General features: G+C 29.7%; 1 protein-coding gene across 2 annotated transcripts in view; it reads right to left on the reverse strand.

Annotated features, from left to right (window-relative positions):
- Nucleotides 1–2,991: 2,991 nt before the first annotated feature.
- The window catches only part of LOC107436691 (uncharacterized), a 60,862-nt gene continuing 45,917 nt past the window's right edge, over nucleotides 2,992–17,936 (reverse strand). For both annotated transcript variants that reach the window (XM_016048491.4, XM_071181513.1), the window contains exons 6-14: nucleotides 17,120–17,229; nucleotides 16,871–16,988; nucleotides 16,232–16,439; nucleotides 15,334–15,401; nucleotides 15,154–15,234; nucleotides 12,703–12,867; nucleotides 8,513–8,607; nucleotides 6,738–6,846; nucleotides 2,992–4,874 (exon numbers count right to left, since the gene is read on the reverse strand). In XM_016048491.4, coding sequence (XP_015903977.1) covers nucleotides 4,579–4,874; nucleotides 6,738–6,846; nucleotides 8,513–8,607; nucleotides 12,703–12,867; nucleotides 15,154–15,234; nucleotides 15,334–15,401; nucleotides 16,232–16,439; nucleotides 16,871–16,988; nucleotides 17,120–17,229 — 1,250 coding nt within the window. In that variant the 3' untranslated portion in view covers nucleotides 2,992–4,578. The remainder of the gene's footprint in view (nucleotides 4,875–6,737; nucleotides 6,847–8,512; nucleotides 8,608–12,702; nucleotides 12,868–15,153; nucleotides 15,235–15,333; nucleotides 15,402–16,231; nucleotides 16,440–16,870; nucleotides 16,989–17,119; nucleotides 17,230–17,936) is intronic.

Raw genomic sequence — 17,936 nt, forward strand, 5'->3', positions numbered from 1 at the left:
CACATTCTATCATTAAGTATTAAGGAATAAAATTTTGATTATGAATTAAAAAAAATTGCGAGCTCGTAAATAATTTCAGTTATTTGTTTATTTATTTATTTTGATTTTAAAACAAAATAAAAAGGAAGGAGAAAAGCTTCCTATTTAGTTTTCTCTCTCAAAGAACCAGCAATAACAAAATCGAAAGGAAAAAAAAAACATTAAATTATTCAATATTATTCTAGTTACCTAAATGGTGAATAATAAATTTATTGCACAAGTAAATGTTTAAAAATTTTTAATATGAAATTTAAATTTTTCAAAAAATATTTTTATAAGAAAATTTAAATTACTAAATTTTTATTTTTAACTTTTGAAATAAATTTCAATTCAATAACAATGATTAAAAGTCATATTTTCAAGCATAATTAAAAGTTATTTTTTACAGAACAAAATATTTAATTGTATTGTTAAGTTTTATTGTGAAAAATGAAGCAAGTTGATTCATTATTCTCGTTAGTAGAAATTGAGATAACCAACTTATGCATAGCGACTTACGGTCGATGATTAAGAACAGATGTGTACCGTCCAATTTCTTTCTTCTTTTGATGAAGAAAAATCCAAATATTTATGCAAAGAAGGAAAAAAATCCAAATATTTATGCAGTTTTTTTTTTCCATTTTGAAATTAAATTAAGTGTTTGAAATTGAGAAAGTGTTTTGAAATTAGAGGAACATTATTTTATGCATAGTATATATTCAGTCTGTAGCAAACTTTTCGTAGAAAACTCCGAGAGATAACTCTGTAAAATGCAGTGCAATGATGCAATTTTCTCATATGCAACACACTCGGCACTCAATAAATTATAAAAAATTTAACATTGGTATGCATGTTAAGTCATAAAATATTAAATAAAATTTTTATAAGGTGGGCAAATCCTTTGCTAAGACGCCTAACTTTCGAAATAGTCAATGATTTATCTTTAACAATTTCATAGAGATATTTTTGTTAAAAAAAAGTCTATAAAACGTTAAATGTAAATTAACTATATTTCCATTCTCCCCTTTGCCACAAACTAAAAATGAGCAATTGGAGATCTTTGTAAGTTCAGATCTTCCAGTCCTGTTCTGGTAAGTGCACAAATACAAATTTTGTAGCTTAATATATACTTAAAATAAAGGCAAATTTTAGTAAGACAAATGAATGCAAAAAGTTTAAAGGAAATTAACGTTCATTTCAGTTCTTATTCATGAAATGAAAAAAGGACAAATGTTACGTTTCTGCTAATTTATCGCACTAATTGAAGCAATACAGTCAAAAATTCATTATGAAAATTGCAAATTAGAATTGTTCTGAATCCCTCCATCTCTGTATCCAAAAATAAAAAAAAAATTTAAAAATTGATTTAAAAGAATACAACGTGTTTTTTTTTGTTTTTTGAAAAAGTTAATTTGTGTTAATCATTGTTATTCTTTAATGTTTTTAATAGTTAAATTAAGCAAAAAAAAGCAAATTTAGAGTTGAACTTTATAAAAAATTCTTCAATATAGCAAATTTAATGTGTCAAAATTAATGTGTTTTTAATGCGTCAAAACTAATATTTCAGATTCGTAAATAAGTTTTAATTTCGAAAATTTAAACTTATTTATGGATCTCTAAGGAAATTTTCCTTAAGTTTTACTATAAAACTATAATAAGTGTTAATGCTGTTATATGGATGATTTGTCGCATGACACATATCATCTATATAGCAATAGTGTCGTACTTAGTACATGCAGATAGGCCATAATTTTTAGTACTTACATCAACCATTGAAACGTGTTTTCCAAGTTCCGGTTTTTCAAAAAGAAATTTTTTTAAACGTTTCCGTTTACGATTTAAAACTTCACTCACTCCTATGGTTTTAAAGAATAAATGTGATACAGACTTAGGAGGACACTAAACCACGGAAAAAAATTTTCTTGGTAAATTGTATTCACGTCAATTGATAATTTAAAATTAAAAGAAAAGTGAGTTCAGGCAAACCTAGAATAAATCATGAAGTTCCAGGTTTATTTGAACTCACTTTCTTTTATTTTTTAATTATTTATGTAGGTAAACGGAAATTGAATTTCGTTTACCTATATATTTCTGATAGAGCTAACATGTAGTGGGGTAAAGCCGGCTGTTTGTCTAGAAAAAAAATCCTTTATAAAAAAAAAGTAGCATATCTATGACTTTAGAAAAGTGATACATTATAGTATATAACTAAACAATAAATACCTGGATTGCATCAGACAGTCAATAGGTGAAATACTTTATAGGCCTTTGAATCTTAGTTACCCGGTATTACCCCGAACTCCCCTTATCTATGGATATATACACCGAAGAGCCATTACATTATGACCACCCTGCTAATAACATGTAGGACCACCTTTAACCCTCAAAACTGCTAGCACCCGCCGTGGCACTGATTCCACAAGGTGCTGATAGGTAGTCTGAGGTATCTGGTACCAAGCGCTCACCAATTGGTCCTGCAATTCCCTCATATTGCGAGGGGGTAGCGTGGCAGCACGAATTTGATTTTCCAAGTAGGACCACAAATGCTCTATTAGATTAAGGTCAGGTGAATTTAGGGGCCAAGACATGACTTGAAAGTCACTGGAATGTTCCTCGAATCAATCCATGATGATTCGACCCTTATGACATAGCGCATTATCCTGTTGGTAAACATCATCCCCCGCAGAAAAAACTGTTGCTATGAATGTGTGAACCTGGTCTGCAACTATGTTCAAGTAGCTTACAGACGTCAGGGATTGTTCTATGAGGATTATGGGTCCTAATGTGCCCCATGAAAACATTGTTCCTGGGCGAGAAACCATGAAAACCTGGGCGAGCGCATTGTTATAGATGGAGGGTGGTCATATTGTAATGACTCTGCGGTGTATATTATATAGTTTTTAGTTTTAAGCTTTGATTAATTGTTTAATTAAAAAATTTATTGTTAATCATAATTAAAAAAACTCATTCATAAACGATAGAATTACATCATTTATTGACTCAAACATACAATATGAAAGCATAATCTTCAACAAAATATTACAAAACCAACATTTTTTCTGTACAAATTTTAACTATATTATAAATAATTACAAAAAATTTATACATAGCACTAGTTGCATAGGAACTGGTATATCTTTGATTGGTTGTTGAATCAACCTGTAAAATGGAATTTCCCAGGAACCTCCCTTTGCTTGGAATTCCATTTTAGTTGTCCATTGAGAATTATTATTAACATAGAAAACTAATTATGTAGGAACTCCCATTCCTTATGTGTTGTAAAAAACAAACAAAAAAAAATATACATTTAATTCAACGTTCATAGTTGATACTAAGTTGTAAACTGCACAATAAAAAGAGTCTGAGCAAATGTTTCCCCTTTTTACTGTCAGTCATAGTCGATCAAAAGAATTCCAGAAATATTTTTATAAGTAGATCACAAAGCTCATCAAAAAACTCTAACTTTTTTAATATACAATTGCATAGAAACATGCAAGATTCCACTGTTTACCCTCTTTACATACGCCTGATATATGCCTTGATATACGACTCACGGTCTGCTTTTTGCAGGGACTAACAAATCTTTCCAAACATATGTCAGCAAATATTTTTGAAAAAAAAAATTTTCTACATACATAAAAGTTTTTTGAAATTAATCTTTCAGTGTCTGGAAAACTTAATTTTTTCACGTTTATCATAAACCTAGACCATAAACTGAAGTATGTACTATAGACTAGGAAGAGACATTAAATGAATAAAACTAAAACTAACAATTCGGATAATACTATATGATAATCATGTCACAAATACCATATAATATTTTAAATGGCGGAAAAACTTCCGTTTATGATAAAAATCAATTTACTTGCCAATTGATCTTTTGTCAACAACTGTTCACAATTATAATAAAGAAAGGAAAGGATTATCTGACTTATTCATTTTTTTTACCACCAGTTTCAGTTTTTTGGGGGTTTATCCAATGGTGTGAAATAGCAATAGCAAGTTACACTATTCAAATAAATTTTCACTTTAACATTCCTTTATCTCATTAATTACTCTTTTCATAGTACTCTCATAACTTTATCAGACCGAAAATGTCCAATACTAATTAACAAAGCATCCTTGTTGTTCATTAGATGTTTCATTGATATCTTAACAGCTGAATAGTATCGATGAACTAATAATTTTAAACATAAAATTTTAATTATCAAAGAATTCTTTTTCGCCCTTTCAGGAACTCTGGTAAACCCCAAAGATCAACGGAGTCTCCATTTTCACCTGAAAACTCTATAGGCTCTAGTATCATTCATCATTAAATAGTCAAGTTCAAAGTACATTCACCGTTTTTGGACAATGATTAAAGCCCAAAAGCATACAGTTGCAATTAGTCGGATTTCCAATTTAGTTAAGCTCCATCAGGTGATTTCCGGCATCTCCCGATACTATATACATTAAAAGGCAATCTGTTTTTGCTTCGAATCTACAAAATCACTGGATTCATCGAGCAAGACTTCACTAGAATTGAGATATTTGTACACATAATCCTTATTGCCTGATTTTCTAAGGAAAATATACATACTGATGAATCCAGAAGAAGCAGTATGTACTAAAAGTATACACAAAAATCCACGAGGCATGATAAGTTGGCAAGACAGCGGCATTTATATGTTGTTCTTCTTCTTTTGTAGAACGTGTAGGGGATTTTCTTGTTTTTCCGTCGACTGCATCTCTTTCGTTCGGATACCAGTATGGATCATTTGGTACAGGACTATAGAAAGTCTCATCCAAGTCTTCGGGAGGACTGGTTGGATATCTTGGACCATGAGAAACAGAAAGGCCAACATCTGGACAAGATGCTAAAAATAAAAAAGAATTTTTACTACGACATGCCAGTTTGAAATAAAATACTCAGATAATCTTAATGCTTAGTAAAACATAAGATATCAATAGAAAGTGACACTTCATAATTATTTGCACAAAAACAGCTAAAATAGTTACTTGATTGTTCTTTGAAATTCAGTATTCATGAGAATATTAAGGTAAGATGCCCACTATTATTAATTTATTCATTATTAGTTTACTATAATATGCAAGAGGTGTGAGTGCTAATGCACTTCGATTAAAAAATAGAAATTTTTCAAATCATTTTAAAGAATGTTATTCTACAGGACAATATAGAAGAATAGGCACTCAGAAATCAACTTTTAAAAAATTTGTATATTAAAAATTCGATTTCTCATTTTGATCGATTTCGCTCAAATTTTGCATTTCGTCAAGTAAAAAATTGTATACCTGGCAATTCAAAAGTTTTACAACTATTATGAAAGAAAATAATAAAAAAATAATAATAAATATTTTCTAAAAGTTCTCTTTTGCTTGGAATTATCTTAAATAAATAAATTTTTAATTGTATTCAAAGATTTTAAATTTCGCTTTTGCTTAAAAAGTTTTCGAGATATGGTGAAATACGCAAAAAGAAAAATTAACATTAAAGGGTCCAAACTTTAGATAGCTGTCCTGACTGAACTATGGGTACCATATTTCCCAAACTGCAGCTGTCTCCATATTTTGACGGTCAAAAATATGATTTCGTGGAAAAAAAACGGTATGTTTATTCAGAGAAAGTACGCTTTTGTGTCTAATTTTGTAACTTAAAACATCGTCGGCACTAATTAATTAGAAAATTTGAGGCTACCCCTTAAAACCATTGTGATTGAGTCCGAGAACACGAAGATCTGATCATTAGATCAAAAGTTATTCAGGGTGGTCCGTTTTTATTTTGTGCACTGTATATTTTAAGTTTACGAAATTTTATCACCTCCAAAAGTATTTAAGTTTATAATTAAGAAAAAACTAATGACACTAACAATATTTTGACATGCAATCACTTGAAAATAGACACTTAAAAAATGAATAAATGAAAAAAGTTTTAAGAAAAATGTTTTTAAAATCGGATTATTATTTTTTGACCTTAAATGTTCCTAAAAATTAATATGTTATTAAAGTTAAAAAAATGCACATATTATCATTATTATATTCTAGATCCGTATGGTCTCATTTATTTTACTTATCAGTGAACAACACAACTCATTCAATGCATGTAAATTTACAAAGATGGTTTCAGAAACAAAATATTGCTGCAGTAATTTTTCGATTTATTATAGGAATGAAAAACTTGGAAGTCATCAATTTTCAAAAAAGAAATGTGCGATTGGAAGATGTTATCCGATTTAAGTTTTTTTTAATGTCATTATCGTAGAATACAATGCTATTGAATTCGAAATATTACTCGGGTTATTGTAGTTTAAATACAAAAAAAAACAGACCCTCTATCTTAAAACTAGTCAAATTTTTGAAAACGTGATATGGGAGTGATTTTTCATTTTAAAATGAAAACTTTTAAAATATGTCAATTTTCATGCATATAAAGTCAGTTAACCCTCTTTTTTTAAAAAAAAAAAATTCTGAATTTTAATTAAATGGTTATAATTAAGGCAATTTTATGGTTAATGGAATTTTAATTAAATATTTTTACATTCCTGCTTATTTACAAAATGAAATGACATAAAGACTTTATTGAGCTCCACTTTTTCCCCCCTCCTTCTATGATGAATATGATTTTAGAAACACTAAGGAAATGCGGATCTCAAAAGAAGATGAATTATTTTTACTTGCTGCACGATTTAATAGTTTCTAACATAACTACTTAAATAACGTACCATGTTTTGTTATCTTCATTCCATATATAAGTGGATCTTCTCCCCGTATACAACTCAGTCCTGCTTCTTTAATGTATGCTTCTTTACCACTTTGCAAGACTTTACCAGACTGTAGAAAAAATTATAAATAAGTGATTTATGTCACAAAAGAAATATGTACATTAAATATACAATCAGAGACTAATTTATGGAAGGGTATTTAAAACACAGGCTCAGGGTTCTTAATTTGTATGGACAGTTCAATATATGCATATAGTTGAACATTAGTAGTCTTAAACCCAAAATTGGGTCGGCTGTTCAACGACGGTTATAAAATAAAAATAAAATATATGCATATAATACTGCTGAAACAAAAGTAATTTTTAATATGAAGAAAACATGAGACTTTAGGCGATATGGAGTTTTAATTTAAACATGAGCATGGACACGATTGATAATCTTAAGCAACTAAAAACGGGAAAAGACACAATTTTACACGTGCCAAACTTTCATAGCAGGTATAATTAAAGAACAAATGAAAAGTTAACTCTCATAATTTCACATGACATGGTACGATAAGGAATGGTAACTTTTGACTTATCCTATTCGGACTGAATAGGTCTTTAGTCCAGTTCAGTCAAACCATCGATCGTGAGCCACAAGTAACTTGCTTTATCGCTTCGGTTGGCTAACCTCCATCCCTACCACTAAGCTGATAAACTAAGTGTAAGATCTTTTTTTAAAGCAGAGCAAGTAGCCTACAGTAGGTTTAAAAATGGTGCGGTAGCTTTATAAGTTTGGTGACCACTACTGTAGTCAATATTTGTTGTCGTTTAATGAAAAGTTAGAAAGTTTAGTTTGTAGCTAAAATTTGGGATTCAATTCACCTAATTTTATGGAATGTGTTAGATTTCAAATATTTTAAAATAACATCTGCACATTTAGAAATTATAAAAATTTATTCCTATATATATATATATATATATATATATATGNTATATATATATATATATATATATATATATATATATATATATATATATATATATATATATATATATATAGATATATATATATATATATATATATATATATATATATATATAATGTCACTCCAGGTCTTAAGGTGTAGTCCAACCCCCGTTACTACTCAGGAACATGGATTTTGAAAAACTTGCAAAAAACAGTATAGGAAGTTCTGCAGACAAGTTTTGTTGTCCATAAATATAATTGAATAATTTAAGACTTGAAATAAAATCTTTTTTGTGGAATGATTGGCAGATCAGAAAACTCTAACCGAAATTTTACGCAAAGCTAAACGATGGCTTTTGTGACTAGACTTGTTTTCCGAATAGATTGTGACAAAGAAATACAAGCACACGGCGATATATCACTGCCGCTACGATTACCGGAGCTTTCTCTAAAATTTCAACATTTCATAATATCTTTCTTGCTAGTAGTTAAAAAAAAAACTATCATTATTTACAAATTGTCTGAATTTCAATAACTTATAAATTTTAAGAATCGTCTTCATTTTGCTCGTCATTTTACTTATAACTATAATTTCGGAGTACAGTTATGAGTAGTAAGTAGGGTGTTGGTTTTTATATTATATCCAATCCTGTGAGCATTAATATTTTTATCTATAAAAGTCAATATCAATATTCCAGTGTCAGTCTTAATTTAGAAATACCATCATAATTTCGAATTTAATTACAGTAATAATTTGTTTAGAAAACCAAGTTTTAAATTAATACAGTCTTATGAAGTAAATCTGATCATCATAAAGAACTTACAAAACATTGAAATCCTTCCATCTCTCGTCTTTGAGTATAGGTGAATGTTACTCCATTAGTGTCTCGCCAACTTCCCAAACAACGATATTCTCGTTCTGAAAGGGTTAAAAAAATATAATTAAACTTTAAAAAAGAAGGAATGGTCGTGAAAATAACATTTTAGTATAAACTTTAAAAATGACCTTGCATAACTTATAATAAAAGTGTTCTAGACATTATTCACATGGATGTCTGTAATATATTTATGTCTCACAAATTTGCTAGAATCATCAAGTAAAACGTAGGCAGCCGAACCACAGGCTTGATGATTATTAAAATGATTGCCCTGCAAGCATCGGCATTATTGCCGGAGATTAAATAATTCAGAAAAGAAAGCATATCTATTTGTAATCTTTTAAGCTCCTGTTTCTTTACCATCTTCAAAAAATTTGCTCCACTTCCTTAATGTTTTTCTTTGCTATTGCACATGAGGTTACCATTATTGTTTTTGTAGCTCCTACTATTGTTTGTGTAGTTATTATTATTCAGGAATATACAGGGTGTCCCATAATCCCCGCTCTCTGAGTATAGTTTTTAAAATCTTTGCTAAAAATGAAGCCAATAGAATAAACAGATTAGGGATCGCAAGTTAATATTCATGCGTGGAAGAAAGAACAAAGTGAATCAAAACTTTTCGAATCATTGATGATAAAGGCCTAAACTTTAAAACACGTTTTACTTTGAGACGGAATAGAGTGGTTTTGAAAAACGGCAGTTCCGGAAACATTTGCTCATAAAACGTCTAGCACATATTTTACAAACGGTGAAAATACTGCCTCATTAATCTGGTGATTTTTACATAAAGAAATTTTTAGGTGATCGATTTTACCATGATCTAATTCATTCTTAGTATTTAGATCTAACTTCGTATCAGTCTTTAGTTTTTTTTCTTCTTTTCTATCAAGAAAGAAATCCGGTACTAAAGTAGTTAAATAATACAAATTTCTTTGTACCTACCATAAAACTGTTTATAAATGTCAATCTTAATAGTCTCTTTTGATGACTCTAGGAAATTGAAGTTCTCTTTAGATAATAGCCTCGTGTTCATTCATGCGAAGAAAACGAATATTCAATACGTTCTTTAAAAATGGCGAATTCCGAACGGTAAATGAAATAGCTTGAGGCCTGTCAGGTGACAAATTATTATGCTGATCGCCCTGCACGTATCGGCATTATTGTAGGGATAAAATTGCTGGAAATAGAAAACACCCCCAGAGGCTAATCTTTAAGGCTCCTGTTTCTTCAGCATATTCAAAGAATAGCTTCATTTTCTTTGCAGTATTTGACTGTTTTTCTTTGTTATTATACGTGTGATTACCTTTATTCTTTTTTAGATATCATTATTATTATCTATTAAAAGTCATGATTAATCTTCAATCGTCCAAAAGCAGTTTTAGATGCGCTTACAAAGCAATATGACTTACGCAATAGAAAACTCAAAAAGTAATTTTAGACGCGTTTATGAAAAATAACAATTTCATCCATAAATATAAGAAACTTCATGATAGAACGTTTAGACCTTCATGGAATCGCTTTTGGAATCAGTAGCCTTGTAATTCTGAACCCAATCTTGACGACAAGGGGGCTTTTGGATCTAGCATTGCGACAAGCCTGGAATACTTTTTGATAGAACTAACACGCATTTGCATAACACGAAAACCTTCCGTGGTTAGCCCGACGGTAAGGAAATTCTTAGATATGATCCGTCTACCACTGAGGATATTATACATCAACACTGTGGGTTGTGCAAACCGAAAGCAGAATTCGTATCTGCTGGGATTCGAAGTTGGGTCATTTAACTGAGAGGCGAGAGAACTATTCCATAATCTCGGTTCTAAATAAACTGTTAATCTATATTATAAATTAAAATTTTCCATATTTCTTTTTATCAAAATTTACAAGTCCGGTATTACCTAGATAATTGCTAATTCGAACTGAGACAATTCCATATTTTTATGGTTTATAATTTTGTGATACAGGAAAAAAAAGAAAAAGAGCTTCATAAAATTTTAGAAAAGTAGAGAATTACTCACTACTAAAAATTGAGAAGACAAAATTACTGATTTAAAACAAGAGATTGTGCTATTACTGCGTTATGCTATTCTCCAATACGCTACTATTTTTAAAAGTCAAATTACAAGAATGCTCAGGGTTGCTATTCAAATTTGGAAGAAAAAAAATTCCCCGTGTTTTCCCTGTACACATTATACACAATATATTACGAGGAAACAATAATTACTGTGCTCTTGTGTGAGCTATATTGGGCTAACTATATTTATTAGTTTTAATTGCTGGAAAAAACAGCTGAACATACTTAAATAATGCTATTGTAAATGAAATAGGTTAGTATAGCTGAAATATCACGGTTAAATATCCCATAGATTACGCTTTGAGTGGACACCATTTTTTAAAAGGCAAAAATAAGAAACAAAATTCCCTGCATTTTCCCTGTTATTTTAGGTGATTTTTAAATTCCCTGTATTTTCCAGGTTTTCCCTGCTCTCCCTATCGAGTGGCAACGCTGATGCTAATATAAAAAACAGAACTTTTTATAATATAGATTTGTAATATAATAAAACCAATCAGATTAAATTCATTGAAACAACGAAAGAAGAAAGAAAAACAACTGAAACAAAGTGAATATTATTTTCGATTAAACAAGAAAAAATTGAAATAAGCACAATTTAAATAGCTACTTCTCTATATAATATTATTTAACAATAAAAATAAAAACTAGTGCAGAGAATGAAAGCACCGCATAAAATAATTTTTGGATGAAAGCATTGTGTAAGTTTCGAAATATGGAGAACAATATCAAATTTGAACAATAGATTGCCCTTTGATTGAAATGTAGCGAAAGAAAAATACTTCTGGAAAAAGAAAAAACGTCTAAAATTTTTTGTAGCATTTCATGCAAACCATTTTTTGTATAAAACTAATTAGTCTTGCTGAATAACAGTGAAAAGTTCTTTTTTTCGACAAAACTGTGCAGTAGACAGTTCAATTACGACTTGTTACACATGGGTGGACAATTAGTGCCTTGAACTTACGCCCCTCCGCAGAAAATGAACGGTAGCGGAGAAAGAACAAGTGCAAAAACATGAAAAGAAGTGCAAAAAGAAAAAAAAGAAGTGTTTCACATAGAGCTTGCGCATCCAAGTGTTGTAAATGGAAGATGGATAAAATAAAAAATAAAAAAAATTGAGAGAGAACTTTTTATCCGTTTATTTGAACGTCGAATAGTTCCGAAGAACAATTATTAACTTGTAATGAGTTTCAGAAGTACGTCAAGTGTTTCGATTGACGTTCCAGAAGTCTCGTAATTTGTGGAATGAAGAATGTTGATTTGCAACATTGCAATCTCTCTTTTGTGAGATATCCCCTCCCCCATTCAGAATTTTATATAAGAAAATGGCAACAGTAAATCATTAGATTTAAAGTTTTCAAGCGACTTAAGTTTAAAAGTAATAGTTAAAAATGTAAGCAAGGTTAGAAAAATTTGAGGGATATTCCTTTTTAATTCCATACTAATTTTTTTTAAATTCCTTATTCCTTTTTAATTTTCTTATTCAATTGTTTTTTCCAAGAAAAGAAAACTATTTCAAAGAGATTAAAAAAAAAATAAAAAAAATAATTAGAGTTATACTACTTCCTTTCAGAAATGTAACTCTCATTTTTTCTTACGATTGTGCCATCCCTGAGGTTCGTAGTTTTCTTCTAGTCATATCACAAAATCACTTTTTTTTTGTTGAGGAAACTATTTTGTTGTTGAACTATCTTAGAGTTTACCTAAGATTTTAATTTGTGTTTATTTTATGTCGTATTTGTTCATCAGGGGAATTATGCCTATTGTTTTTGACGAAAGTCGCATTCTTTAAATGAAAGTAGCAATTTCCTCAATTTCACGAAATACTCGCTTGGCGCATTGTTTAGCTAACTGTTAGATCGAAAACAAAGACACTTTTGTGAATTTTGAGTATGCATTTTTTAGAGAGTAGCTAGTCTAATAAGCAGCTATTTTTCTTTATAAATCTAATAACTCATAATTAAGAGACAAAAATTGCCTTACAAATATAATTTTTACTCTTATAGGTTTGTTAATTTTCATAAATAACAAAATATAGAAAGCAATACAGCTCAAATTTACTTACCTTCAAAAATTAAGGATTTGTTTTCGCAGCTACTAACTGTGTAGAACATGACGTCGGGATTATTACAATCTGAAGCCACCTTTGCACAAAATCCAGGATTTTCAGGTAAGATTCCAGTGTAATCTCCCATAATAGGGCAAGGAAACATTTGAGTTGGTTTTAATCCTGCGAAAAAAAATATCGTTTAATAATAAATCATTGCCATTACTTTCTTAAGATGTTAAGCCATATATTGATATAAATGAATTTTTTATTATCATTTTTTAATGATATGTTGAGCCATATTGATATGCATGGATTTATTACTATTATCTTTTTTTATGATGTGTTGAGCCATATTGATATGCATGGATTTTTTCAAAATTATTTTTTTATGATATGTTGAGCCATATTGATATGCATGGATTATTATTATTATCTTTATGAATGTATTTTTTATGATGTGTTGAGCCATATTGATATGCATGGATTTTTTAAAAATTATTTTTGTATGATATGTTGAGCCATATTAATATAAATGTATTTTTTATGATGTGTGAGCCATATTGATATGTGTGGATTTTTTAAAAATTATTTTTGTATGATATGTTGAGCCATATTGATATGCATGGATTTTTTTAAAATTATTTTTTTATGATATGTTGAGCCATATTAATATGAATGTATTTTTTATGATGAGTGAGCCATATTGATATGCATGGATTTTTTAATATTATTACATTTTTATGAAAAATAGGGTTCAATCTATAAGGCATCAAATCTAAGTTAAATAATAATAAGATTAAATTTTATTTTTTATATAAAGAATACAAGAAATATGGCCCACATAACATTTTCTCTGCTTTTTCTAAACACATAATAGGTAAATTTAGTTTGTAACAAAAAATAAACTAATTATAGCAACTATAATATAAAAACTGAATTTTCAAGCTGAATTAACATATATAAAATTATGAAATAACACGTTATATCATAGAACTAGTTTTTCTTTTGAAATAGCATGTTGTTTTATTTTATGAGGTTTAGAATGTATAGAAATAATAAAAGATAACGTTTTTAAAGTATAACTTTTCCTTGAAGGCCACATTATTTAAAGAATTAGTTGAATAAAATAGTTTTCTATACTCACATCTGATCATAATACTTATGTTTTTCAACTTGAAATTCACCTATTTTTAAATTTCACTAAACATGTACGATCACTAAGCAATTGCTTCAATGGATCAAATTGATCTGTAATTTAAGCTACGCGAATCCCTGTCACATTCGAATAATTACTATAAAAACCAAAAAAAAAAAAAAAAAAAAAAAAAAAATTATGAGTTATTTACTAATTAACGTTTAAATTAAATTGTAAACTATCTAATGATGTAAAAATTAGTTTATGAAATAACAGCTTAACAATAACATTTAGATTCTAAGCTAAAATGGTGTTATAATTATGAAAAATTACTCAGAATTTAAAAAATAAAAATTAGCATTCTCAAAGTGGATAAGGAATATTTTAAAAGGCTCCGACAAAAACATGAGCATAATTCAAGTAGCACTTTAGTGAAGGATCCCGATAAACTGATATTTGGAGAAAAATGTGAGACCCATGAATCTTTGCACGTTAGATCGTGACATAACGTGCCACATAACAACATCACGTAATGATTGTGACATAACGTAAATTCGTGTCATATTTGAACATTTACTTTAATAGCTACAAAGCTTGATTTTAACGAATTATTTACAGACTACAGACTAGTTTTTAAAATAAAAACAGGCACGAAGTATTCAAATTAGTTTAACAAATAATACAACTAGTTTAATGGTAAAATTTTAATAAGCTAAAATAGTTTTATAATTGTGACAAATGATTCGGAACTTAAAAAAATAAAAATTAGCATTCTCAAAGTAGATAAGGAATATTTTTAAAAGCTCCGACAAAAACAAGAGCATAATTCAAGTAGCACTTTAGTCAAGGATCCCGATAAACTGAAATAAGGAGAAAAATGAGGACTTAAGCCCTTATGAGACCCATGAATCTTTGCTAAACATCAGATCGTGACATAACATGCCACATAACAACATCACGTAATGATCGTGACATAACGTAAATTCGTGTCATATTCGAACATTTTCTTTAATAGCTACAAAGCTTGATTTTAACGAATTATTTACAGACTAGTTTTTAAAATAAAAACAAGCACGAAGTATTCAAATTAGTTTAACAAATAATATAACTAGTTTAATAGTAAAATTTTAATAAGCTAAAATAGTTTTATAATTATGACAAATGATTCTTATTTAAATCAATAAAATTTTAGCGTTCTCAAAAGCAGACAGTGATTATTTTTAAAAGTTCCGATATAAAAACAAGAGCATAATTCAAGTAGCACTTTATTGAAGGATCCCGAGAAAGTCAAACAGAAGCTCGTTAAAACAAGGAGAAAAATAAAGACTTACTTCCTTGCGTGACCCATGAGTCTTCACTAAACTGCAGATCGTGACACAACGTGTCTGAGTACAAATGACTAGGTTGGGAACCTGGGGGGAAGGAAAGAATAAATTGTACAGCCTATCGATAACACAAGGAATCATCGATTAAGAGTAATAATCAGTAAAATGAATCAAATTAAGATTTACCTATTTGGAATTCCATCACGTTTTCACTTCTTTTCTTTACCCAAACGCAGTTGTAGGATTCTTCACCGCTGAGGAGAAGAAAAAGAAAATTATTGAAATGATAAATGTCAAATTCTCTGTTAGAATAAATAAAAGATCATATTCCAATGCAACAATACGAATGCAATGTTTAGGCATTTCTAGGGTTTGGAGCGATTTAGAGATAAGTCACATTTATTCCAAAGGTGATATTTTTGCATCAAGGCATACTATGCTATTTTTACATCAATCGCATTGAAATAAAAACCACATTGAAATGGGCAATAATATTTAAAAATAGGTAATGCTAATACATTTGAAGGACTTGGGACGATGTAGTGATGATGAGTTACTTTTTTCCCCAAAGGTGACTTTTTTACATCAAATTATTCCTTAGTATTGTTGCAGAGGTACGATACGTCACGAGAAGTGACGATAGTTCTTTTGAAAGTTTTGACGAACTTTGACGAAAGTTTTGTTCGGAGAATATACCAGGAAACGATTTGGTCAAAGACGAGGAAAGTTTCGTGATATTCGAGCATTCATCTTTTACAACGCATCCTCAAGAAATTCGAAACTATCGATGGATTATTGATAAGGTTTTGCCTGAAGAGCCCAAAACATACAAGACTATGATCAGGAGAAGCCTGCTTAGAAGAACACTTGGTGCAAGTTTCAAATGTGACGAAGATTTTAATACCCATTAAAGAAGTAAATGATGATGGTTTGATCCTTCCTGTTGTAATCAAGTGCCAAAGCGCCACTCATTAGTTTACTCTGATACCAATAATGCGCTGGCGGAGGCCAATTGATTTTGTTCCACCCCTTATTAATTGTACAATATAATAATTGAAAAGAAATCACATAAAAGAGAGCTTACCAGTGAGTGGATGAAAAAACGATGAACCTATCTTCTTTGGTACCTTCTTCCTTTCTAAGACACGTCAGAGAAATCCTTTGTAGTCTGTAATGATCTTTGTATATTAAAACATTCCTCACCACCTGTATGCCTTCCCAATCACCCTGTACCCAATCAGGGAATCGACAGTGAGCATGAAGTACAGGACCTGGCGGACTTTTCTCCGGAACTGTTTAAGACAATAAAAACTGTATTCAATTTCTCTGAATAATAAGTGATAACATCAATTAGGATCAAACAAAATAAAAGCTTTAAAATTAATATTCCGAGATACCCTACTTTAGTATAGTGAAAGGTATTTTAATGCAGCGACGAATTTTACATAATGGGAAACAGGAAAGCAATGTTTTCACTATACCACATGCCATTAGTTTCAAATTTTTTTGGCCATAGCTGTACGACCCCTTGGCCGACAACTGGCTGCAGTAGGATTACTTTATTACTATTATTATTTTTTTTTTTTTACATTGAATGCATTCATTTTTTTGTTCAACATTATCATATCATAATGATTTTTTTAAATCTTTTTTTATATTTTTTATCTAGTATTAGACTAGGGAAATTCTGATAAATATTGCATAATATACATTTCTCACTTACAAGGAGTCAAAATCAATGATTCGTAGCCATCTGTAGCAGATCTGAGTTGGTTATAACATGTTGAATCAGCTGAAAGCGACACAAATACTCGACCAGTTAACGGATCAACTCTGTAGATCTAGAAAAAGAAAGAAGCAACAAAATCATAGATAAGTATTTGTCATAATAAATGTAGGCAATACGAGTATTAACAAGTTATCATAGAATTAACTTTGCTGCTATTAATGGTTGAAACATTAAAATACTTACTCCACATCTGAATTTAAATCTTTCTTCTGAGTCCTCCTTCAGTTCCATAAGTGCAAGATAACGATCATTATTTGGACCAGCCCAATCCCCTAAACATCGGAAGTTGACATCTGCAAAAGAAAAATTATATTTTACAGTACAATGCACACATTAGACAAGGTTTTTTATGCGTATCATTTTTAAAATATTGATAATCGTATGATAAGCACAAAATTGGTCACAGGTTTATTTGTCGAGTAGAAACCGAGGGTCAATTTAAAACATCAAATAATGACTTAATGTATGAAAAGTTATAAAAAAGTAATGGTTTTGATTTAAAATTAAGATTACAATAAGTATAAAATGTTAATGGAAAAAATTAAACAAAAATTAAAAAATAAAAAAGACGAATTGAACACATTTATTTACTTAAAATATTTAGAAATTTTAGTTTGAATAAATTTTTTTCTTCTCAGCGCAAACAATAAATTTTCGTTATTAGTAACAGTTTGCTGTTCATTTTCTATAACCTCTTTTGAATTCAGTAAGTTCTTTCATGATTTCGAGGCCTTCCTCTAATGTTAGCAATGGTTGCGGTTCCGGTTGATGGTTGATTACTTCGCCCTTATTCAGCTTTGCAACCATTTCCTTGAAACAACACAACATTTAGCATTTTTATTAACTGATGTAAAAGAGCTGCGGTGGTTCAAAGAAAAAAGCTCTCGCATGAGGTGACCTGGGTTCGAATCCTAGCAATGGCAGGCTGATATGAATTCCACACCCAGCTCACACCCACCACGTAACACAAATGCGGTTTATTTCCATCAAAAAGTCCCCC

Source organism: Parasteatoda tepidariorum, chromosome 1, assembly GCF_043381705.1.
Source record: "Parasteatoda tepidariorum isolate YZ-2023 chromosome 1, CAS_Ptep_4.0, whole genome shotgun sequence".
Taxonomy (NCBI): Eukaryota; Metazoa; Arthropoda; class Arachnida; order Araneae; family Theridiidae; genus Parasteatoda; species Parasteatoda tepidariorum.